General features: G+C 40.3%; 1 protein-coding gene across 8 annotated transcripts in view; it reads right to left on the bottom strand.

Annotated features, from left to right (window-relative positions):
* ptprk (protein tyrosine phosphatase receptor type K) overlaps positions 1–26694 on the bottom strand; it is a 641623-nt gene that overhangs the window by 502181 nt on the left and 112748 nt on the right. For all 8 annotated transcript variants that reach the window (XM_073057328.1, XM_073057322.1, XM_073057320.1 and 5 more), the window contains exon 2: positions 21879–22001. In XM_073057328.1, the coding sequence (XP_072913429.1) occupies positions 21879–22001 (123 nt within the window). The remainder of the gene's footprint in view (positions 1–21878; positions 22002–26694) is intronic.

Below are 26694 nucleotides of genomic sequence, written 5' to 3'. Positions count from 1 at the left end.
GTGAGCAATTCATGCAATAGATTACATTTGAATATTACTCTCATTATTGTGAAAGAGAAAGAAACAATCTCATATTATATAAAAAAGCCTAACAAACTCATCACTGACCAAATTGTGAAATCGCCTTGAAGTTCATGGTCAAGAAAGTAAAGGCAACATAATAAAGTGAGACCATAAAACACAGGAGCAGAATTAGACCATTCAGCTCCATCGAGTCTGCTCCGCCATTTGATCATAGCCGATTTATTTTCCTCTCAACCTCATTCTCCTGCCATCTTCCCATAACCTTTGATGCCCTTAGTAATTAGGAACTTGCTAACCTCCACTTAAATACACCTGAAGATCTGACCTCCAAAGTGAGGTACAAAAGAGGTTTGAAGTATTCTGAGAAGTACAGAACTTTAGGGAGGGATACACAGATATTAGACAGCAAAAGCTTCGTAAATGATAGTGAAACTGTAATGAGTGGTGTGCAAAATGCCAGAATATGAAGAATACCATAAACTATTAAGGTGCCTGAACTGGTAAAAATGATGAGGAGAAACTGGAATGAATTTTAAATTTTTGTACTGAGACACTTTCAAGTGAACATGCTAACTACATGGTAGGGACAATGAAAAATTTAAAGCAAAACTGGATACTGGCAGTGGTGTTTTGAATGAGTATTTATCTAAGGTGAAGCAGGCATTGGAATAGTTGAGACTTAAGATTCTCAATGTGTTATAATTCTCATGGAAGGCAGAAAATACATGTCCCTTCCAATCATCTATATAAATTTCACATAGTCATTCCTCTCTCATCTCTTGCTTCTGTTGATCATTTGCATATTTGCCCCATCTTAGCTTTTGAGGAGCAGATGAGAACTGGAACTACAGTGAACAGAACCCAAAGTCCTGATTTCATAGTTTACCACTGGGAATCACTTTATGAAGTGTAATGTAAATAAAATCATTTTTATTTTCCATCAGTAACTTCTGTCACCTTTGTCACAATCTCACCTAGCCCTTTGTTAAACAGATTTCAATATAGAGTTTAGTGGATTAAAATTTTTTGAAATGAGTTTTGTATCCTCTCAAATATCTTGAAAAATGAATGCAAAAACATTCCCAGAGATTAACAGATTAGAATGTTATGATACACTTCACAAGTTTATACTCCATAATCTGTATTCAGCAAACAGAATCATTGCCCGGGCAAAGATATCAACTCTAAGCTATATTCGTGGTGGAGGTTGAGACTTTAAAGAAGCAATTCAGCAGCTTGGACATGTCATTCTGTAATATGATTGTCTTTGATATTTTAAATTTTTACTTAAAAGATTAGAAATTCAGTCAAAGTCGTCACTTAAAGCAATTTAGGGAATCATGGGGGAAAAATTGGTATTAGCATGAGCTAATAACAGGGAGGAAAATGTCAACAACACATTCAAATTCCTAATATATTGCCTTCATTTGGTAGAGTCAACCATAAAAGACAAGTACAAACTTCTTAAAATTGGAATTTAGTTCATAAAAGTTTCCATGGAATATAAAACACATTTAAGAATCTATTAGCACAGACCATTTTTGAAAAGATTCACATATCCTTATTGAAACATTTACTATGAAATCGCAAAATTCAGGAATGTTCAAGCCTGATCAAAAATTGAAGTCGGGGAGATCATTGAAAGCTCATGAAATTAAAAAACTAAATATTTGAAATATTTTGATTTTTATATAATAAATATAATTTTGAATGTGAATAACAGTATTAAAAGTTAAGAATAAATGTGCTAATATTTCACTTTAGTTAATCTTCAATGGAGCTGCTAACAGTGTGACTCTTGATGCTTTGCCGCCAATGTTTAAAATATACAGCATGTTGAGAAATGGGGCACATTAGGTTTATGAACCAGTGACAATGAGGAAAATACAGCATACAAATGTTTGACTTGCTCCACTTGGATATTTTAGTGTAACAAGGCAACACTTCCAACCATCATAACCAATGTTCCCTCTAAGGTGTGAGCACGCTCTCATCTTTTGCTACTGTGCACAAAAGCTTGTCACTCTCTACCTCGTTGGCAAGTTAAATATATTTTACCAGCATACGCAATTATATTTCCTTTTCCAGTTTCCGATGCAGATGGCTTATTTGTACTGTTTTTATGGAAGAATTTATTGATTCACTATTTCAAATTCTGAAGAAGCAAAGGGCGTGAAACACAAAAGAACTGCTTGAAAGTAAGATGGCTTATTATCCTTAGAATAGCTTCAGGTTCATTTCCACTTAAAACTTCAGTGCACACATGTTGCAACTGGGCAAAAAAGTTGCACAGCTCACGATTTTTGCGCACACTGATCATAACAAGTTAGAGGGAACATCAATCATATCAAACTAACTTTGACTCCAGCCATGAAACATTTTCTCTCCTCCCAATAATTTCACTTTTTTTTATACTATAATTTTATCAAATACTGCCTTGATGTGTAAGCTTTTTCATCTCTACTCATCCAGTAAATCCAGATGTGTCCATTTACAAATCAAGGCAGCAATCAGGTCTGCCACAAAGTAGCCTGCCAAATGAAACTTAATTTTATGTTATAGCATAGATTGAAATGGGCACTGATGGTGGAGCACAGCGTATTAGTTATAAAGGCACAGTGTAAAATGATAGTTCTGGAAAAACTTACTTTTTAAGAGCGTGTTCAACACAAATATCCAAGTCAGCTGAAGACACTGGTGCAAATAATGTAATTGTTTAAAAAGAACAGGGATATGGAATAAAGGAGGAACTGGGAGGAATTCAGAGTTCTTGCAAAATTGAGGCACTCAGACTTATGGAGATACGGCAGGGCAAGAACCTGAAAGAGTAGGAGTTTCAAAGTAGTAATGGATCGTCTATAGCTTTTTTTAAAATGAAATTTTCCTATCAGTTTTCCCAAAAATCTCCTTAACATCACCCCCTACCTTCAAAATATTTCCTGTAAAATACCAAACATTCATTTAAAGAGCCACTGCTAAAGGAGAATCTGGATTATTTCTTGCTGGATAAGATCAGCATTTTAGAATGACTGATGCAAAGATCTAAAATGTTGCACCCCAAGGATGAAATCTAACCCACCTGCCTCAATGGGAGCTGCGATAGATAATATTCACCATTACAGATTCAAATATGGTCAGAATATTTTAAGGAGTTAAATCAGAATCAGGTTCAATATCACTGGCATATGCCATGAAATTTGTTGTTTAGCAGCATCTGTACAGTGCAATGCACAATAATAATGAACTTATTCAGTGCTGAGCAAGTTGGAGGAGGAGATCCTGAGAGGCAAGATTTGTGAGCATTTGGAGAGACAATCTGATTAGGGATCATGGCTTTGTCAAGGGCAGGCTATGCCTTGCGAGCATAATTGAACTCTGAGGATGTAGCAAAACATATCGATGAAGGTAGAGCAGTGGATGTAGTGTATATGGATTTCAATAATAAGGTTCCCCATGCAAGGCCCATTCAGAAAGTAAAGAGGCATGGGATCCAAGGAGACCTTGCTTTGTGGATCCAGAATTGGCTTCACCACAGAAGGCGGTTGTGGATGGTTCATGTTCTGCATGGAGTTCAGTGACCAGTGGTGTTCCACAGGGATCTGACCTAGGACCCTTCTTCTTTGTGATTTTTATAAATCACCTGGATGAGGAAGAAGGGTGGGTTAGTAAGTTTGCTGATGACACAAAAGTTGGAGGTGTTGTGGATAGTGTGGAGGCTCTGTCAGAGGTTACAGTGGGACATTGATAGGATGCAGAACTGGGCTGAGAAGTGGCAGATGGAGTTTAACCCAGATAAGTGTGAAGTGGTTCATTTTGGTAGGTCAAATTTGAAGACTTTTAAGTAGTGTGAAGGATTAGTGTGATCATGGGGTCCACATCCACAGTCTTGTTAAGAAGGCGTATAGGTGTGTTAGCCTTCATCAACTGTGGGATTGAGTCCGAGAGCTGTGAGGTAATGTTACAGCTATACAAGACCTTAGTTAGACCCCACTTGGAGTACTGTGTTCAGCTCTGGTCACCTCATTACTGTAAGGATGTGGATACTATAGAGAGTGTGCAGAGGAGATTCATAAGGATGTTGCCAGGATTGGAGAGCATGCCTTATGAGAACAGGTTGAGTGAACTCGGCCTTTTCTCCTTGGAGTGGCAGAGGACAAAAGGTGACCTGATAGGTATACAAGATGATGAGAGGCAATGATCATGTGGATAGCCAGAGGCTTTTTTCCCAGGGCTGAAATGGCTAATACAAGGGGGCATAGTTTTAAGGTGCTTGAAAGTGGGTACAAGGAGGATGTCAGCGGTAAGTTTTTCCACACAGGGAGTGATGTGTGCGTGGAATGCACTTCCAGCGAAGGCGGTAGAAGCAGATGCAACAGGATCTTTTAAGAGACTCTTTGATTGGTACATGGAGCTTAGAAAAAATAGAGGGCTATGCAGTAGGGAAATGCTAAGCAGCTTCTAGAGTAGGTTACATGGTCAGCATAACATTGTAGGCCGTAAGGCCTGTAATGTGCTGTATATTTTATGTTTATGTTTCTAACTATAAAGCTATCCCACAGGCAAAGTGACAATTCCAGAATAAACGTGAAACAATGAAGGATGCTTGACAGCTGTGCAGGGCTGTACAGGCTGGGTACTTTTACCTCTTACAAAGTGAAAACAAATGACATCAGTGACAACAGGGCATAGGTTCCAGTTGAGCTCAATGCTCTCTCTGCTCGCTTTGACCATCAAAACATGGAGAGCCCATCATGAACACCCACAGCACCCGATGACCCTGCCATTTCAAACTCTGCGGCCAATGTGAACTGGACTGCCAACACAGATGCCTTGTGCAGGAAGGCACAGAGTCGACTGTACTTCCTTAGAAGGTTGGCGCCATTCAATGTCTGCAGTGAGATGCTGAAGATGTTCTATAGGTCAGTTGTTGAGAGCGCCCTCTTCTTTGTGGTGGCGTGTTGGGGAGGAAGCATTAAGAAGAAGGACGCCTCACGTCTTAATAAGCTGATAAGGAAGGCGGGCTCTGTCGTGGGCAAAGTACTGGAGAGTTTAACATCGGTAGCTGAGCGAAGGGCGCTGAGTAGGCTACGGTCAATTATGGAAAACCCTGAACATCCTCTACATAGCACCATCCAGAGACAGAGAAGCAGTTTCAGCCACAGGTTACTGTCGATGCAATGCTCCTCAGACAGGATGAAGAGGTCAATACTCCCCAATGCCATTAGGCTTTACAATTCAACTGCCAGGACTTAAGAACTTTTTTTAAAGCTATTATTAATGCTTTTTGAGTTAGTGATTTAGATGCATATCATATTATTACTGAGTTAAGTATTGTATGTAATGAGTTTTTGCTACAACAAGTGTATGGGACATTGGAAAAAATGTTGAATTTCCCCATGGGGATGAATAAAGTATCTATCTATCTATCTATCTATCTATCAGGAGAATTAACTACGGAAAGCATCCAGTCCAGACTGAGTACCTGGCCAAGTACTGAAGGCCTGTGCTCATCAACTGGCTGGAGTCTTCATCCAGATTTTTAACCTCTTGCTTCAGCAGTCCGAGGCACCCAGCTGCTTCAAGCAGGCTTCAATTATACCGGTGCCCCAGAAGAATGCTGTAACATGTCTCAATGACCATCGGCCAAAAACACCTACATCCACGGTGGTGAGGTGCTTAGCAATAGGTCAGATTGCTAAATTTCATTAGCAATCTGCAGTAAGTGAAATCACACAAAATAAGTGATAACAGGGCATGGCTTCCAGATGAGCTCCATGCCTTCTGTGCACACTCTGACCATGAAAACATGGAGAAACTGTCAATGGGAGATGGGAGAATAGTTTAGCTCAGGGTAGAGTGGCAAAGCAGACTCGATGGGCCAAATGGCCTACTTCTGCTCCTTTGTCTTGTGATCTTTTATAAAGAAAAAAGGGAAGAAGCTGTTCCTAAAACATTGTGTATATGTCTTCAGGCACTTGCACCTCCTCCTTGATGATAGCAATGAGAAGAGGGCACATCCTGTGTGACAGCTGCTACCATTTTTGAGGCGCCGACTTTTGAAGACGTCATCAATGCTGGGGAGGCTAGTGGCCACAAAAGAGCCAGCTGGGTTTGAAGCTTTCGACAGCCTTTTCCAAATTGAATGCTAGACCATTGAGATTTAAAAATCTCCATCACAGACTCAAGCAAAATAATGCAAAGGAAAACCAAAGTACTTGCAATTATAAGCAATCACACAGCATCTGTGGTGAGAAACTGAGCTATAACTTCAAGACGGTAAGCTTTCATCAGAACAGGTTAGAAAACAAGTTTTAAGCAACAGAAGGGCAGCAGGGAAGGTAGGAAAAGGGAGAACTTCTATGAAACCAGAGAATGATATGTGCCTGAAAGACACAAATAAATGTTGATGACACCCAAAGGATGATTTTGAAGGAGCACAACAGTGAGAGCACTTATCCTCCAAACTCATAGATACTGAGTTCGATTGCTAGAAATCCAAACTAAAAATAATGAAAATACCTTGCAGACCAAATGGTACTGACAGAAAGAACGGATTAACATTATATGAGAATGACCTGCTTTTAGAAGCTAATTAATGCACTGCTGTTTTCAATAATTAACGTAATGCTTAAATGTATCTGCTGATTTGAACCAAATTCATAAATATTTTACACTGTAAAATATATGTTAAGCTTAAGGAGATGTTCAACAGTGAAATTGAAGAAAGCATTGTATTGCAATTAAACTAACTTAGCAGCCATCCAAAACATGGATTATGATGAAAATTGCTTTTAATTTAGCCTTAGAAAAGAGGACTCATTGTTCAATTAAGTCAAGGAATTTTAGATCGAAGGGAGCTTTAAAAGATAATGAAAAACAATTTCAGGTCTTTTAAAGAATCCAATATATTCATCAAATTTTCACAAACACACAAAAAAAAAATCAGATTTTTAGAATTGGGTAAAAGAAAAGTCATTTCCCCTATGATATCCTAGTACAGTACCCAATCTCTGAAAAGGTGGTGTGTTTTCCTCGGGGAGGGGAGAGAGGCAAGGAGGGAAAGGGGGTCCGGTGAATTGCTCATGCTAATTGATCCTGAGTGCCTATTGCAACGTGTATCTCAATTCCAGCTTGAGCCATCAGCAAATCTGCTTTGATAAAATGTTCACATCATATATTTAATTTACACCAGTACAGAGAAATACATGCACATAGAGCCAGAAACAATTGACATATCTCACCCTCCAGCCAAACAAATAGGTGCAGTAAACCCAATAGTGATCTTTGTCAATACAGGTCAGGTGCCTGAACCTCTGCAAATCAGGAATTAATGTGATTAGTCATGCTATGTACTTGCCTACTAGGCAACTCAAGTTTTAGAAGCATAATTATTCTCATGTGAAACTGTCAGCATTCAGCTAAAACCGGAGTATACAAAAATTTAAACAACTATTTTTCAATTGTCTGGCCTGCTGAGTTCTGCCAGCATTTTTATTTATTTCCAGCATCTGCAGATTCACTCGTGTTATTTTTCAATGAATTTGCCTACTTTTAAATTTTCTGGGTTCTCTTAGTTCAGGAGGGAAATAAATGAACTTCAGAACTGAATGCAAAAAGGGCTGCTTTTCTTACAATGCTGATTGCCCCTTCGCCCTCATTCTACGAGTAACAACAATCATAAGAACGGTGGTTATTAATTTATGTAAACGTTCCTACTCTGGATCTTAACTATCATAAAAAGAGAAAGACTGCATTTTCAAAGAGGGCTGAATTTGGGAACTGGTCTCACCAGATAAACAGCTTTAGCTTGAATTTATAGAGAAAAATGGGGCTGGGGTGGAGGCTTGAAGTAAAGTTCACAGCCTGTCACATTTGCAATGAAACTTCAAAGACCGTAACAGATTTTTCTAACCATTATCCCCTTATCGTATCTAGTGAACAAGGTCAAAGTACAGAACTTGTATTTTTCTTCTTGAAGACAAATTTTAAACGTCAGAAAATTCAACCATCAAGAAAATTGCAAATGTATAGTATTGGTAATAAAATGCTTTTGCCAGTAACCTCATCGCATACAAGAAATACAAGTAGTCTTGCTCTGCTATTTGATAAAATCATGGCAGATCTAATTGTTCACAGCTCCATTTTGGGCAGAAATCTACCCAAGCTCTGATTATATTCAACATCTCAACAGCTAAAGCTCTCAAACGTAGTCGGAATCAGAATCAGGTTTAATATCATCAGCATAAGTTGTGAAATTTGTCGTCTTTGTGGCAGCAGTATAATGCAATATGTAATAATAAAAGATGTGAATTACAATAGGTGTATATATATATTAAATAGATAAATTGAATAAGTAGTGCAAGAATAGAAAGTAGTGAGGTAGTGTTCATGTGCTCAATATCCATTCAGAAACCGGATAGTAAATGGGAAGCTGTTCCTGAATCATTCAGTGTGTGCCTTCAGGCTCCCTTACCTCCTTCCTGCTGGTAGAACTGAGAAGAGCGTGATGGAGGTCTTTAATGATGGATGCCGCCTTTTTGAGACTTCCTGGATACTGTGGAGGCTAGTGCCCATTATAGAGCTAACTAACTTCACAACTCTCTGCAGCTTATTTTGATCCTGTGCTGTGGCACCCCTCCCCCAATAGAAAACGGTGATGGAGCGAGTAAGAATTCTCTCCACAGTACATCGAAAAGATTCACATCATCAGAAGAAATTACATAACTTAAGTAACTGATCTCATTCTGACACTTTCAGTAAGGGTAAAAATACATAGCATTTGGTTTTATAATCTTATAATGAGATCACCTCATTAAACCTTTCCACATAAAGCCAAAGAACTACAGAGAGAATCATCGGGGTTTCTCTACCCCGCCCCCATCCTGGACATATATCAGAAAAGCTGTATTCGCAAAGTGCTGATCATTGTCTAGGCCAACACCCATCCATCCTACAATCTCCTTGACCTCCGACCATCAGGCCAAAGGTACTGCAGTATAAGAAGGGCAACAGCTTCTTTCCTCAGGGCTTGGACTTCTGAACTACACACTGCTACCGCCCAGTACACATTATTTAGGACAGAGCCAGTAGCCTGATACTGTTGCATATTACACTAAATGTTGTATATGCACTTTATGCCAACTTGTGCATCCATAGAACATTTTTTATCTGTTAATATTGTGTTAATTCCACTTTATGTGCTGTATGCGTTATGTTATGTACCTTGGTCCCAGAGGAACAATGCTTCGTTTGGCTGTATACACGTGTATGGTCAAATAGCAATAATCTTGAACCTGGCCTTGAGGAGTCTACTCTTTACGTACGACAGGAACTTGTGAATTCTCCACACACACCAGAAGTTGCTGTTTACATTATAGTGTGGCAGCAAACACTGAAAATTTCACCTGTATCACACCAACAAAAAATGGGCCGTTTTAATCTGCTTAAAACTGAGTCAGGCTTATTATCACTGACTTCTGTGACATGAAATTTGTTGTACTGCGGCAGCGGCACGGTGTAATAATATTCATTATTGTTATTGTGAAGCTAACAAACTTCTGATTCTCGCACGCGCAAAGTAAAACGTGGAAATCCAGAAGGCTGCCACAAGAGACTATTATTGCACCGAACATAATAGGAACAATAATTCATATGAAGTTAATGTTTGTAAGATGAACAATTGAATGTGAATAATAATTGTGTGCACTGCCCTCACTGAAACAAAACTAATGAAATTTCAAATTATGAAACTACAAACCACACACTGGAATCAGCTGAATTACTCGTGTTAATTTCAAGCGAATGGCACAAAAAATTTGACTCAAAGCACAGTAACCTCATTAAAATTTTCAATTTTAATCTAAAGAATAAATTACTTTGTTAGATATTTCATTTGAAGTTATGAGGTAGTATTTATCATTTTTCTTGTAACAGTACATTCATTTTGCACTTTTCAAAGAAAATATGGAATTTTCTTTTGACATTCTGCCCCAAACTTCACCATTAATCAATGAACCAGTTTTCTCTTCTGTACTAAGAGTGCAACAGTCAATATTCATCACAGTTATTGAGAAGCTAACAGAAATTGTGGTTCCCACACGTGCAAAGTTAAATGTGGAACTGCAGAGGCTGCTGTCAGTGATTACTTTCTCCTGTACAAAGCCTGCTGTTGTAATCACTGCTTCTCTCTGCAGTGATTAGGAAGAACTTAAATTGTTTGCACACCATTTTGCTGGTATCATCTTTGAACATGACTTATTTTTGTATCAAATTCAATTGAGTTTTCAATGATGTGCTGAGCCATAATTATTGTTGAACAACCTAATAAGCCACAAGAAACATCAACTTCGATGGTTACCTACTCGCTTGGAATAAATTCAAAATTTCCTTGACTCCAAAACGGAACAAAACTTTCAAAAAGTTAGTTATTTCATTTTTTTTTTAAATCACAATTAATTTCAAAGTCAATCTTGATTTCATTCTGTAAAATTACAAAATTTAAGCAAAGTAAAATAGGATTTCTTTTGTTGTTTGCTGTCCATTAAATCCATCTAATTGACTACTCAATTACTGCTACCATAAATGAAACACTGCATTCAGTCAACATCCTGATGAATTTCCCTCTGCACTTCTGCAGTCCCAAATCATTTTATTTGCTGCCCCTCCATCATCTGACATTTACCCTGTGACCTCACCAATGTGTTATAAATTTTGTGCCACAATCTCGCTGTTATATTCCACACCCCTGCTAATAAAAGCAAGTTTACCATATGCATTCTGTATCACTTCATACACCTGTCAGAATCAGGTTTATTATCACTGGCATATGGCAGAAGATTTGTTTTTTTTCCTGGCAACAGTACAGTTCAATACATGAGCGATAACTATAAGTTACAATAAGAAATACATTTTTAAAAATAGCACTAAAAGAGAGCGATATCGTGAGGTAGGGTTCCTGAGTTCATGACCTTTCAGAACCATCTTCAGGAATCCTTTGACTGTACACCAAGGGCCCTCTGTTCCTCAGTAGCCCCTTTGGTCCTGGCATTCAATGTATGATTTCCAGCATCTGAAGATTTTCTCTTGCTTGCGTTTTTTCTCCAATCCTGATGAAGGGTCCGGCCCAAAGCGTCGACTGTACTCTTTTCCATAGATGTTGCCTGGCCTGCTGAGCTCCTCCAGCACTTTTTTGCGCATGTTGCTTGGATTTCCAGTGTTTACAGATTTTCTCATTGGTGTTTCAATGTAGACATCCTGGACTGAGTAATCCTCCACAACCAGCACCACAAAATCCATCTGCCAAAGCTCTGCCCACCTTACCTACTACTCACTATCATCCTGTAGTCTGGGACAATTGTTCCCACCACCAACCTCACCAAATTTCATGTCATCTGCTCAAGTACGGATCATACTTCTAGCATTCATATCCAAGTTGATGTAGTCCCAGCACTATGTGTTACACTTTGAATACACATCCACTGTCACCCCTGCCACCCATCAATTCTCGATCTAATCTGCCATTTTGCCTCAGATCCCATCAATTTAGTTTCCTCTGCAGACCTCTGTCACTCTGGCTGACATCAAGTACATTACTGCTATTAATAAATTTTTAATATACCCTTATTAATATATTAGCTCATAAACTCAAGCAATTAATCAAAGTCACATCACCATTCATAATTCCCTGCCTTTTCACCTTTCCAAGTGTGATTAACATGTCCTTAGCAATTTTTTTTCTAATAAGCTGTCCACCACGGGCATACATTTTAAAGGCCTGTAATAACTTGACTTACCCCTGCTGTCTTTCTTGAATAAAGATGTTCTATTTGCTGCTCTCCATCACCTGGCAATTAACTATGGCCAGCAAATATCCGAATCTGTTGGGATCCCATCAATCGCCTCCCCTTTCCTTCGAAAGCTGCAAACACCTCATCAGACCCTGGGAATTTATCCACCTTTAAGCTAAGGCATCTAAACTTTTTAATTATAACATGCCCTAAAATACCCTAATATCCTCCTCCATGCATTTAAGAGCTCACTTACATCCTCTGGTTCTGCATTTAAATGGCCCCTGATTCTTAATGGGCCCTAATCCCCCCCCCCCCCATGATAATCCAATCCTCAACTTAATACTTAAAATGATTCTGGATTTTTCTGCCTGGAATATTTCACACTGCCCCCCTTTGCCCTTTTGTTTTTAAATGCATACTCCCAGACCCTACAGTTTCCATCTACTTAAATTATCTCCCCGTTTTCAATTCTCTAAATGCAAATCTGGTTAACAAACTGAAAGCAGCAGCTTCTGGTGAACAACTTTTTAGACCAAGTGCTTGTTTATTAAAGTTTCCAGAGGTCAATGTTTGTCAATAGTTTCAAAAATATCTGGATCGGAGGCAGCATCTCTAATACCTTCACACTGAGCACGGGGGGCTCCCCAGGGCTGTGTGCTCAGCCCACTGTTGTTCACTCTGCTGACCCACGACTGTGCTGCAACACACAGCTCGAACCACATCATCCAGTTCGCCGATGACACGACCGTGGTGGGTCTCATCAGCAAGAACGACGAGTCAACTTACAGAGAGGAGGTGCAGCGGCTAACGGACTGGTGCAGAGCCAGCAACCTGTCTCTGAATGTGAACAAAACAAAAGAGATGGTTGTTGACTTCAGGAGGGCATGGAGTGACCACTCCCCGCTGAACATTGACGGCTCCTTGGTAGAGATCGTCAACAGCACCAAATTTCTTGGTGTTCACCTGGTGGAGAATCTCACCTGGTCCCTCAACACCAGCTCCAAAGCAAAGAAAGCCCAGCAGCGTCTCAACTTTCTGCGAAGGCTGAGGAAAGTCCATCTCCCACCCCCATCACATTCTACAGGGGTTGTATTGAGAGTATCCTGACCAGCTGCATCACTGCCTGGTTCGGAAATTGCACTATCTCGGATCGCAAGACCCTACAGCGGATAGTGAGGTCATCCAAGAAGATCATCGGGGTCTCTCTTTCCGCCATTACGGATATTTACACAACATGCTGCATCCACAAAGCAAACAGCATTATGAAGGACCTCACACACCCGTCATACAATCTCTTCTCCCTCCTGCCATCTGGGAAAAGGCACTGAGGCACTTGGGCTCTCACAACCAGACTATGTAACAGTTTCTTCCCCCCAGGCTATCAGACTCCTCAATACCCACAGCCTAGACTGGCACCTTACTGCCCTGTTGTCTTGTTTATTATTTATTGTAATGCCTGCACTGTTTTGTGCACTTTATGCAGTCCTGGGTAGGCCTGTAGTCTAGTGTAGATTTTTTTCTGTGTTTTTTTTAAAGTAGTTCAGTCTAGTTTTTTGTACTGTGTCATGTAACACCATGGTCCTGAAAAACGTCTCATTTTTACTATGTACTGTACCAGCAGTTATGGCCGAAATGACAATAAAAAGTGACTTGACTTGATATGCATTAATAATCTCAATGCGCACATAAATGCAAAATTTGCAGATATCACAAAACTTCAGAACAAGGTACAGGTAGTCCCCGAGTTACAAACGTTCTGACTTACTAACAACTCATACTTACGAACTGAGGAAGGAGAACGCCGTCCGCCATTTTAAGTCGGATCACGACACCGTCCGCCATTTTAAGTTGTTGCCGTTGACACTGTGTTGAGTGTGTAACTTTGTATTTAGCTTAAATTTTTCTTAGTAATATTCACCCTGACCCCACCCCCACCCCCGTTCTGGTCAGCTGGTGGTGCAGTGAGATCAGCGCTGGGCTGGAGAACTGAGTTTCCCGAGTTCGATCCAGTGACAGACCGCTCTCGTGCCAGGTTGGTGTCGATCCAGTGACTCCGGTACCATCCATGCCGGGTTGATGTCAAGCTCGCAACTCGACCTCGTAAAAAAAAACACTGCCACCTCCAGTTTAAATTACCTCGCAGAATATTGTGGAGGATCAAATAACCAAACCCAGCACAGCCCCCACTTGTTCCATTTAACCTGTCTCAGTGCGATGGACTTCCGGACTCAGGGATATAGTGCAGTGGTCCTTAGGACCTAGCGGATCTCGGGAGCCGGCGCAGCTCGGGACCCACTGCCCGCAGTGTTTCTGTTTCGTTGACGGGAAGCGATCATGATTGAAAATAAAGTGGAAATAATAAAGCGATCCGAAAGAGGTGAAACGCCATTGGTCATTTGAAAAGTGTTAGGCTACAGTCGGTCAACGATCGGAACAATTTTAAAGGATAAAGTGAGAATAATGAAACACGTGAAACACCCTGCCCCGATGAAAGCTACAATTATTACTAAGCAACACAGCTGTTTAACTATTGGAATACATGTGTTTCTTAAGTGCTTTATATGCATAGAAAGGTAAAATATATACTAAGACAAACGTTTGACTGACGCTAAATAATACCGGATGTACTTGTTCCGACTTACGTACAAATCTGACTTAAAGACGGACTCAGGAACGGAACTCCTATGTAACCCGGGGACAGCCTGTACATGATAGCAGATTCAGGAAAATAGAAATACAGAACCAATAAGATGACAAAGCACGTAATTTGAGATGAACAAAAAGGCTATATTTTTTAGACGGTAAACCTCGCACTCAGTGCCAGCAAGACCAAGGAATTGATTGTGGATTCAAGAAGGGGAAATCAGAGACACACAGCTGTCCTCACTGAAGCTTCAGCTGTGGAGAGTGAGAGGAGATTTAAGTTCCTGGGTGTCAACATGACCAAGTAACCATCCTGGGCCCCACACAATAAGGCTACCATGAAGGCAGGATTTGTGATGACAAAGATGAGCAAACTTTTTTTACATGTAACTGCTGGAGAAGATCCTGATGCAGGATTTATGAACATTTGGAGAGGTATAATATGATTAGGAATAGTCAGCATGGGTTTGTCAAGGGCAGGTTGTGCCTTACGAGCCTGATTGAATTTCCTTTTGAGGATGTGACTAAACATATTGATGAAGGAAGTGCAGTAGATGTAGTGTATATAAATTTCAGCAAGGTATTTGACAAGGTACCCCATGCAAGGCTTATTGAGAAAGTAAGGAGGCATGGGATCCAAGGGGACATTGCTTTGTGGGTGCAGAACTGCTTTGCCCACAGAAGGCTGTTACGTCCGTGGCCCCCTCCTTTTTGAGAATCGCAAGATCACTATTAAGTCAGTTCAGGAGACCCAGGAAATGAGAGAAAGACATGCAGAATCCACAAAGAGTTTGGAATGTGTCCTGGCCTCCGAAAGGCGGAACCATGGATAACGGCTATTGTCTCTTGGAGATGGGATTGTGTATTGAATACTGTACGATGCATCGAAGCCCCCAGGCAATGAACCGAGGGGGGGGGGGGGGGGGGTTGGTGGAGGGATTGCATCATCCCAACCTGATTGACATCTGAGACCCTGTGAGTCAGGATAAAAGAGGGTCTGGGGAACAGCCCCTTCAGACGCACCAGAAGAAATGCTAGAACTCCTGTAACAGCGTAACAGCGAAAGCCAGTGGAACCAGCCCACGTGCGTCCTTTTCCATTTGCCTCGGAATTGGTGGGTCGTGCCACGGAAGCACGGCTTTAGCTAACCTCGAAGGGGAAATCAGTCCCCCAACGACTCTCGAAGGATTGACATCATAAAAGGAATGGGCAAGTTAAACCTCCGTCTTTCTCTCCAACCAAAGGCTGCAGCCTACAGCTTGACTGAACTAAAGTGACTTTTATATTTCCATCGGACAATACATTATCCCCTAGACAACGATAGAGCTATTTCTTATTGATTATTATTATACCCGCGCTTTTAGGTTTAGTATTGACGACGTATATTATCTGTATGTTTGCATTGATATTATTTTTGTGTATTTTATCAATAAATACTGTTAAAAATAGTACCATCAGACTTCAACGGACCTCTCTATCTTTGCTGGTAAGTGACCCAGTTACGGGGTACGTAACAAGGCAAAGTGTGGTTGTAGATGGGTATATTCTGCATGGAGTTCGGTCACCAGTGGGGTACCTCAGGGATCTGTTCTGGGACCCTTATTATTCATGATCTTTATAAATGACCTGGATGAGGAAGTGGAGGGATGGGTTAGTAAGTTTGCTGATGACACAAAGGTTAGAGGTGTTGTGGATAGTGCGGAGGGCTGTTGAAGGTTACAGAGGGAAATTGATAGGATGCAAAACTGGGCTGAGAAGTGGCGGATGGAGTTCAACCCAGATAAGTGTGAAGTGGTTCATTTTGGTAGGTCAAATATGACGACAGAATATAGTACTAATGGTAAGAATCTTGGCAGTTTGGAGGACCAGAGGGATCTTGGGGTCTGAGTCCATAGGACTCTCAAAGCAGCTGTGCAGGTCAACTCTGTGGTTAAGGAGGTGCATGGTCTATTGGCCTTCATCAATCGTGGAATTGAATTTAGGAGCCAAGAGGTAACGTTGCAGCTGTATAGGACCCTGGTCAGACCCCACTTGGAGTACTGTACTCAGTTCTGGTCGCCTCACTACAGGAAGGATGTGGAAGCCATAGAAAGGGTGCAGAGCTCCTTAGATGGAGGGATGTTGCCCCGCCCACGCATGCTCAATGGCTTAATGATATTATGTCCTGCTTAGACCTTGAAAAAATTCATTATTCAGTTCTCAATTCAGATACAAAGTTCCATAAGATCTGGGGACCTTTTATTGAGTATTTTCATAACCTTCCTCTTAACTAAGGTTTTTTTTTTTTCGGTCCCTTGCTTTCAGCTCCTTTTTTGTAGGTAGTAGGCATTAATATCTTCTGTTGCTAAGTGTATTGACAGTTTTGGGGGTTTGAATGTCCTGATGTACACTCTCTAGATTGTGTTGTGGTTGGTCTGGAGTTCTTTTTTGTTGTGGGGCTTGGGGAGGATACTAATTTTACATATCTTCAATTTGGGTGCTTTCTCAATTATCTTCTTTTGTATTATATTATTATTGTATGTTTATTTTTGCACTGTATTAATGTTCTTCATTTCGATCTGGGTTTTTTTTTTATCTGTAGCGATGTATAAAATGTATAAAAAAACTAATTTAAAAAAAAAAAGAAGAAAGGGTGCAGAGGAGATTTACAAGGATGTTGCCTGGATCGGGGAGCATGCCTTACGAAAATAGTTTGAGTGAACTCGGCCTTTTCTCCTTAGAGCGACAGAGGATGAGAGGTGACCTGATAGAGGTGTATAAGATGATGAGAGGCATTGATCGTGTGGATAGTGAGAGGATTTTACCCAGGGCTGAAATGGTTGCCACAGGAGGACACAGGTTTAAGGTGCTGGGGAGTAGGTACAGAGGAGATGTCAGGGGTAAAATTTTTTTACTCAGAGAGTGGTGAGTTGATGGAATGGGCTGCCGGCAACGGTGGTGGAGGCAGATATGATAGGGTCTTAAGAAACTTTTGGATAGGTACGTGAAGCTTAGAAAAAATAGAGGGCTATAGGTAAGCCTAGTAATTTCTACGGTAGGGACATGTTTGGCACAACTTTGTGGGCTGAAGGGCCTGTATTGTGCTGTAGGTTTTCTATGAATGGTGAAGAGCATTCTGACTGGCTGCATCATTGCCTCGTATGGAGGCTTCAATGCAGTTCTGCAAGAGGCTGCAGTGGGTTAAAGACGCAGCCTGCTCTATCATGGCCACAACCTTCCCTGTCATCGAGGTCATCTTGAAGAGTCAGTGCCTCAAGGAGGTAGCATCCATCACTCAGGACCCTGACCATCCAGGACATGTCCTGAACTTGTTACCATCATCAGTGAGGAGGTAAGGAGCCTGAAGACCCTCACTATGGATTGAGAAACAGCTTCTTGCTCTCTACCATCAGACTACTGAACGGTCCACGAACAGTGCTCCGTTTTGCTTTGCATTATTTATTTTGTAATTTATAGTAAATTTATATCTTTGCACTGCACTGTTGCCACAAAACAAATATCACATCACAAGCCAGTAACAATATATCTAATTCTGATAACAAATACTAATTACACAAGGATTAGTTGTACTCACATGGCACTTAGTCAATTCACACAAGTTTCTATCCTGTTAACCAAAGAATTTGGTTACTTTAATATAATTTCATTATTTTTCCAGAAATTGCCCTTTCTAGCTCTCTCAGATAAAAAAAATCCTTCATCTTTTTAACTTTGTTGCTTGATCCATTCTATTCTTTTCCTTTCTAATTTCCATTTGTATTTCACTCTAACTGCAGTCAAAATGTCAGTACAAATTTAACTTCACTAAATTCTTCAATGCTTTTAGATTGTAGGCATAAAATTAAGGAATCTATTCATTTCCTTTATTAGTGTTCAATTGGCTCTCTAAATTTTGAACACGCCAATGCCAGTCCAAGAGTTCATTTGGAATCCTGAAATTTCAAGATTTACTTCCTTACAATATTTATGCTAGCTTTCAATGCCCTATGTCCTAAAGAGTTACTTTAAAAGCTGAAATACTTACTTGCTCTCTCTTACACCAGTGGTCAGATTGTAAGTCTGTTAACTTATAATCAAAAGCTTGCAGATGCATGCAATCTAATCTTATGGCATACTGCCATTATCTTCCTGAATCATGAAATGGTACATATTACAATAACTCCCATTACATCACCGAGAATGCCACAGATCTCTGTCTGATTTTCTTATGGACTGATTTGATATTACTTTTATTCTACCTTTGACACACAAGTTTACAGGGCTTTAAACTTCAGTAAAAATTATATTGCCAGATCAAGATGGGAAAATAATTTATAGAATGCATTCAGAACTGTTGCCTGGAGGAATTTACAAAATTGGAAATGGGCCATCTTAGACCCTTGTGTACTGAGAGTTAATAACTAATATGATGAATTATGATGAATTTCATATCAATTCTGAGACATACATTCAAGTCTGACATTAGGCTTTAACTCAAATAAAGCTAATAGCATACATGAGGGGAGAGTTGAATCTAGGGCAGCTTGGGAAAGCAGAGTTAAAATTTAGTAGATAAATTAAGATTAGTACATAATAAGTACACATTCCACTAAGGAAACTGCAATTTATGAGGAAAAATGTAGACTGTAAGAGTAAACTAATTATAACTGTACAGGATTTATAATTACGTGGCCAAAAAGAGCAGCAAGAGATTATTTGGATCTCAGAGCTACAGACAAAAGATACTATAAATGAGAAACAAAGAAGCTGAAACATGAAAAAGAGTTACCTGCTTCTTTTTGATAAAACACAGAAGTTGCAACGGTATATCAGAAATGGTGGGAAAGCAAAAGGTCTTTAAAATAAACTGAATAAATTTAAATTGATGAGGAAAAATATAGGGATCTGCTGCATTCACAGTTACCTTCTAAATATCTCCAAATTCGGAAATAGCCCCAATGGAGTGAAAGGGTGCAAAAGTAAATTTTTATTCAAGAGCAGGAGGTTGGGTGGGACAACAAATAGAGGTCACGGTTTAGGAGTGAAAAGTGAAAAGTTTAAGGGGGAAATGAGGGGAAACTGCTTAACTGAGAGGATTGAGAGAGGGTGGATCGAGCCACTAGTGCAAATGCTGCACGTGAGCTCAATTTCGACATTTTAAGAGAAGCTTGGAAAGGTACATGGGTGGTTGGGTTATGAAGGGCTATGGTGCCAGTGCAGGTTGATGGGACTAGGCAGTTTAAATGATTCGGCACTGGCTAGATGGTCTGAACGACCCATTTCTGTGTTGTGCTTTTCTATCACCATGCAAAAAGAAATTCTTTCAAAATGTAGCAAGCAGCTGACAGAAAAACGCTTGAGTACAATATTAGATAAACAGCAATAGAGTGCTCAGTAAATTAAAGCATTAGGCAGTCAACATAACTATGAAAAGGGAATGATGCTTGACAAACCTAACAAAGGATTTTAATGATGTAACTCGCAACAAATTGTATTCATAGAGCAATTTTAATGCAGCAAAGTGTTCCAATGTTTTACAGCTTTTGACAGAACCTACGTAAGTAATTAATGTAAAGTGAAAAGAAATGATCAAGAGTGAATTCAAGAACCTTACAATTGAAGCCACAGGCACAAACAATGAATGAATTAAAATCAGGGACAACTAAGTGGCCAGAATGAGAGGAGTGCAGAATGCAAGGTTATCAAGGAATCTGAAGTCCGAGATAATACTTCAAAATTAAGGGACTGCAAAATCGGGCCCCGGTTAAATCAGCAAGAATAAATTTGATTGAAATATGAGACTTTTGGATAACCTCATCAGGAGGGAGCTTAGTGGAGGGCAATTTGATTGTAGTGAAATGGTCAAGATACAAAGACATGGATTAGGGTTTAACAGCAAATAAGCTCAGAGACAGTCAGAATCAAACACTTATGGATCTGAAAATGGGTACGGTTGGCTGGGGTACCGCTGTGTGATCCAAAGCTGATCTCGGAGCCAGATATAAAATTGATCTGGTTCAACAGCCTGGCGTGGAGCTTTGGTCTTTCGCATGCAGAAGACTTCAAGTCATTGGATGGTGAGGAAGTGGTCCTCATGGAGGAACTCAGCAGGTCAAGCAGCATCTACAGAATAGAATAAATAGTTGACATTTCAGGCCGAGACTCTTCATCAGGAATGTCCAAGGGGGAGGTGCAGAAAGAGAGCTGCGTTTCCTGCTGATGTTCCCAAGAGGTAACATTTCGATAAAAAATCAGGTGGCGTCCAGGATAACTCCCACAGAGCCAACAGAAAAAAAGAGAGCAGGTGTGGAATGATGTTACAGTTGGTTATTTTCCTGCAATTACTAACTACTCTCGATGTAAATAAGAAACAAATGGAGAGATAATGGAAAAGGAATCTTCCATTATTTCAAATTGCATAGACAGGTTGGTTAAAAAAAAATGAGGGTCACCTTCACCATACGCACATAAAATGTCATGTTGCTAGAAACCACTATACAGTGGCTATACTGGAAACATGATGAGTGGGATTTGTACTGGAGAATTCCAGGTAATATGGCAATGAGCTTTTGAAGTGATCACACGAGAAAATTCAGGTTAAAGATCAAAACGTGCGGAAGCATTAGGTTTCCAAACAATGTGCAATCTTGAAAGAAACTTCTACAATATCCTTCCCTTTCTTTGTCCTGTATGGCACAGCCTAACCCTCAAATGTATATCTGCACATAAATTCAGCTTGTCTTTTTGTTGGGCTACATTAATTAAAAATGAATTAATATTGAAGGTCAACATCACAAGGAGTTAAATGTCATTATGAAATTGGCCACAATATAAATTCATTAAAATATATTCAAGATAACCTTCCTCCTAGTGCAAGATTAATTATGCTAATGAAAAATGTCCTCTGATTGAAAGTAAAGTACATTTTAGTTCCTTTGCTGTCTCCACAGAATTAGTCAATTAGTTGTTCACAAAAGAAAAAAATGACAATACCACTTTATCAATATCTCTTCAATGATATGCAAACTGTCAAATTAGTTACTAAGTTTGGCAAATGGTTCAAAAAAACTCTGACAGTGTATCCCAGCGAAAATTTATTATTTTGATTTACTTTAGTCTTTCAGACTTGGTTGCCATTGTTGAATCTCCCTTTATTGCCTGCTGAATACCTTCGTTAACATACGTGTCAGTGCAACACACTCCAGTTCGATTTCTTCTATTTCTGTCAAATCATGGTTAAAAGTTGGCAAATTATTTTAATTAAAAGTATACATTTAATATTAGCTGTAAGATGGCTTGCATGTTCAGGATTATTCATCAGCAATTCTCTAGTAATTTTTCCATACACATGAATACCAAACACATTTTCTCAGCACACATTTAAAAACAGTACGATTTCAGCAGTAGAGCCCGCGGGGAGTGCACAGGTTGGTATTGGCTTACCAGGTGGCACGCTGGGCCGCAAGTGCAACGTATCTTCAGCCCTGACATGCCTCCAATCAAAATCATCTTCCTGATCTTGCAAATACTCGCAAAGTTCCAAGCCGTCATCAAAAGCACATCCTCCTATATACCGAAGAAAAATTAAAATATTATGAAATGGTTAAAGAAAATAATAAAACAAGCCCGTAAATTTTGTTACTCTTTAAAATTTTTCACTAGAAGCTTTATCAATAATGACATAAACACAAGTTCACACAATTGACTCATGCAATCATTTTCCATTTGGCAGCTCCATTTATAAGACAATTTTATGAGCATGACAATTTGAGTCATGATTAGGACTCTGAAACTCCTCTCAACGCTCCACTGAATCAATTTGCCTTGTACGTTCTATACAATGAAGAAGATAATTGGTGAGGGTTGTGCAATATATTTAGCACATCTATTTAGCTAGGGTGCACAACTCTTTTGTACAGTACTGTAGTTGTCCATGTGGACTGAAGAGCGAGTTTGGAAATCTGGTGGGAGTAAAGGATACGGCAGTAGAGGAAGTGGTGGACTGATGTCAGAATGGAAACCGGAAGTAGAGCTAAAATGAGTGGCCTCTGGGAGATCTCAATTTTTCTAGCATTTGGCAAAGCTGTCTCCCAATCTACACTGGGTCTCACTAATATACAGGTCACACCAGGAGCAGCAGATACAGTAGGTAGTCTCAACAGATTTACAGGTGAAGTGTCGCCTCGCCTGGAAGGACTGCTTGGGACACTGAACAGTAGTGAGGGAGGAGGTGTAGCACTTGTTCCACTTACAAGGGAGATCAGTCGGAAGGAACCAACGGTCAAAGGAGTTGTGTAGGGAGCAATCCCTGCAGAAAGAGGGGGCAGGGAGGGAAAGATGTGCTTGGTGGTGGGATCTCGTTGGAGATGGCGTGATAAGGCCACTCTCAGGTTGGAGGAACACCACCTTATATTCCGTCTGGGTAGCCTCCAACCTGGCGGTATGAACATCAATTTCTCAAACTTCCACTAATGCCCTCCCCCAGCTCTCCTTCACCACTCCCCACTGCTGCTTCCCTCTCTTACCTTATCTTCTTACCTGCCCATCACCCCCTCTGGTGCTCCTCCCCCTTCCTTTTTTCCATGGCCTTCTGTCCTCTCCTCGCAGATCCCCCTTCTCCAGCCCTGTATGTCTTCCACCAAGCAAGTTCCCAGCTCTTTACTTCACCCCTCTCCAGACTTCATCCATCTCCTACTACCTTGTATTTCTTCCTCCCCCTTCCTCCACCTGCTTACTCTGACTTCTCACCTTTTCTTCTCCAGTTCTGCTGAAGGGTCTCAGCCCAAAACATCAACTGTTTACTCTTTTCCATCGATGGGGAGTTCCTCCAGCATTTTGTGTGTATTGCTTGGATTTCCGGCATCTACAGATTTTCTCTCGTTTGGAACTTAACTATGACACCACTTTCACTATTTATCCAAGCACACTTTCAAATCTTATAACTAAAATTCACTGGTGAAGCTTCAAGACTCTACAACTCACTTTTACCAAGCACCCTTTCTTATTTAATTTTTATGAATCTGGAGATCACTGGCAGGGCTAATATTTATTGCCAACTATAAGTGCTGCTGAGAAGCCAGTAGTGAAGCACATAATTAAACCTTTGCAGTCGTTGCTTGGTGCTGTAAAAATGGAATTTAAGGATTTACTCTCAGTGATGTGAAGGAATGACAATACATTCTTAAGTCAGGATCAGGATCAGAATCAGAACCAGGTTTAATATCACCGGCATGTGTCATGAAATTTGTTAACTTGGCGACAGCAGGACAATGAAATAGATAGATAGATAGATAGATAGATACTTTATTCATCCCCATGGGGAAATTCAACATTTTTTCCAATGTCCCATACACTTATTGTAGCAAAACTAATTACATACAATACTTAACTCAGTAAAAATATGATATGCATCTAAAATCACCCTCTCAAAAAGCATTAATAATAGCTTTTAAAAAGTTCTTAAGTAGTTTACTTAAATACATTGAGCCCTAACCCCGGCACTTTAACGTATCTTACTCCTGGCGGTTGAATTGTAAAGCTGAATGGCATTGGGGAGTATTGATCTCTTCATCCTGTCTGAGGAGCATTGCATCAATAGCAACCTGTCACTGAAACTGTTTCTCTGTCTCTGGATGGTGCTATGTAGAGGATGTTCAGGTGATAAATATAGGGAAAAACTGAATTAAAGTATATCATTATTTCTAAATAAATAAGTAGCACAAAAACAAATATAAAAGTAGTGAGATAGTGATCACGGATGCAGTGGCCATTCCGAAATCAGATGACAGAGGGGAAGAAGCTGTTACTGAATCACTGAGTGTGTGCCTTCAGGCTTCTGTACCTCCTTCCTGATGGTAACAGTGAGAAGAGGGCATGCCCTGGGTGGTGGGGGCCCTTAATGATGGACACCGTCTTTCTGGGGTTCCACTTCTTGAAGATGTCTTGGATACTGGGACAGAGGAAAAGCTGCAAGTGGTGGTGTTCATAGGCACCTGAATCCCCTGTCCTCCTTGGTGATAAAAGTCGAAGGATTGGGAGCTGCTGTCACAGGAGCCTAGATAGGTTCAGATGGTGGAACCTGCATACCAGTGATGCAGAGTGAAGCAGGTGAGCTGATAGTGTCAATCTTGTAGAACGTTAGTGAGGCTGAGTATTCCATCATATCCTGTCAGATCACGTGTACGGATTTTGTGTGAGGCATCAAGTGGTTAAGTCACTCACCATGAGACATTCATACTCTGACCTGATTTTTGGAAACACATTACTTACAATGGCAGGACTTCGCTTGCTCTTCAATTACAGCTTTCAATATCGGAGATGCAAACAGAATCAAATACTGTGCAACCATCACAGAACACCCCTACTGCTGATACTCTGGACAAGCATCTGAAGGTATTTTGGTTTAGCTCCCTGCCCGGAAGTCAGGTAGTGTTGTCCCAGCTCTGTCAACTGACCTCCAATGACACAACTAACTTTCCTTTGTGCAAGGAGCATTTCGAAACACGGTAGTGTTTTCCTCCTGATACTAACTTTACAGGAGCTCTTTGAAAGTATGTTTGGTCTGTTTTGATGTCAAGGGCAGGAGTTGAGTTGTCCTGCTGGAAAATGAAGAGCAGCTACTGGGCAGCAGTTTCTCTAATATCTCCATTGTTAGTTTTCTCTATCTCTGATTCTTCAGACCATAAGAACCCGAAGATTAGGCCACTCAATCCTTGGGCCGACTCCACCACTAAGTTCATGGCTCATTATTACTTCAGTACCACTTTCCTGTACTCAACTCCCATTAACATATAAACACCTGCAGTGTTCTGTGTGGAATGGACTCAGTCACAAAGACTCTGTTACATTTTGACATCAGAATTTTAGCCCCTGGGTTAAGAGCATATCTGTCTTAAATGGCCATCCCTTCCTTTTAAAATAATAATCCCTGCCAATAGATGCTCTAATCAGCTGGAAGATCAACCTACCATCTACCCTTTGAAGTCTTATTCAACCTTCAAACAATGCACCGCACACCTGTTTCTCTCAATTCCTTTGTTTGATACTTTATCACTTTCGGCTACAATTTATTCCCATTGTCAGAAGTATTTGTTCAAGATTAATTTATTTCCTGCGCAGATGCTAATCTGTCTTGTTCCCAGAAAATAGGTTACGTATTTTCAGCATTTACAGCACTAAACAATGCACACAATATGGGCCCTTCACCCATGATGGTGCGCCGAATTTTATAAATATACTTCCACAATCAATCTGACCCTTCCTTCCTACACAGCACAACTTTGAGGCAACTATATGAACTTGGACCCCCAACATCCCTCTGATCCTCCACACTGCCAAGCTACCTCAACCTTCCAAGTGAACCACCTCAAAAATTTGCTGATGGAGCTCTGTCTGCCAATTCTCCATTCAACTCTGCAGCCTTTTTATATCCTGTTGAAACCTACGACAACCTTCTACATTCTCCACAACACCTCCCATCTTAATGACATCTGCAAACTTATTAAACCACCCCTCCGCTTCCTCATCCAAGTCATTGACAAAAATCCCAAAGAGCAAACCCCTGTGAAACACCACCAGTCAGGCAAAATGTGATTCATCTACTCCGACCCTCTGCTTTCTGTGGCCCAGCCATTTCCAAAGTCAGACAGCCACTTCATCTGGCTCACAACTTTGTGGACAAGCCTACCGTGGAGAACCTTGTCAAACACCCTCAATAAGATCCATATCTAGCACATCCACCACTTTATCTTCATCAATCTGCTCTGTCACTTCCTCAATAGACTCAATTAGGCCCGTGAGGCACAAGCCTCCCTTCATGAAGCCACGTCGACTACCCTTAACCAGACTTAATTTTTGAGTCAGTTTCCTTCCTTAGCAAATGTTTTAATACAACAAACCTCCCCCTGGCAGGAAGTCAATTATAAACAATCTGCAGAATGCTTTACAGAGAAGTTAGAATCAATATCATTTCTGTGGCTGCACTTTAGGAAAGATATGGGAGGAATTTATGTAGAAGATTGGGAATATGTGGAAGAAGTGATTTTTTTTTTACTGCAATAACATTCATCCTTTTAGGTTGCATTGAACAATTAATTATTCAGTAAATGTAGCATATGGGTGCAGAGTATGTAGAGTTAAACTGGAAGAGAGGAATTAAGATTATGAATGCTGGTAGAGATTTATTGGGCACAGTGACCAGGTTCTCTGCTATTGATACAGTGCCCTTATTATTACACAGAATTCCAGTGCATTATATGCA

This window comes from Hemitrygon akajei, chromosome 9 (assembly GCF_048418815.1).
Source record: "Hemitrygon akajei chromosome 9, sHemAka1.3, whole genome shotgun sequence".
Taxonomy (NCBI): domain Eukaryota; kingdom Metazoa; phylum Chordata; class Chondrichthyes; order Myliobatiformes; family Dasyatidae; genus Hemitrygon; species Hemitrygon akajei.
Note: the sequence above shows the minus strand (reverse complement) of the source record. Positions and strands in the feature narration are given on the sequence as shown.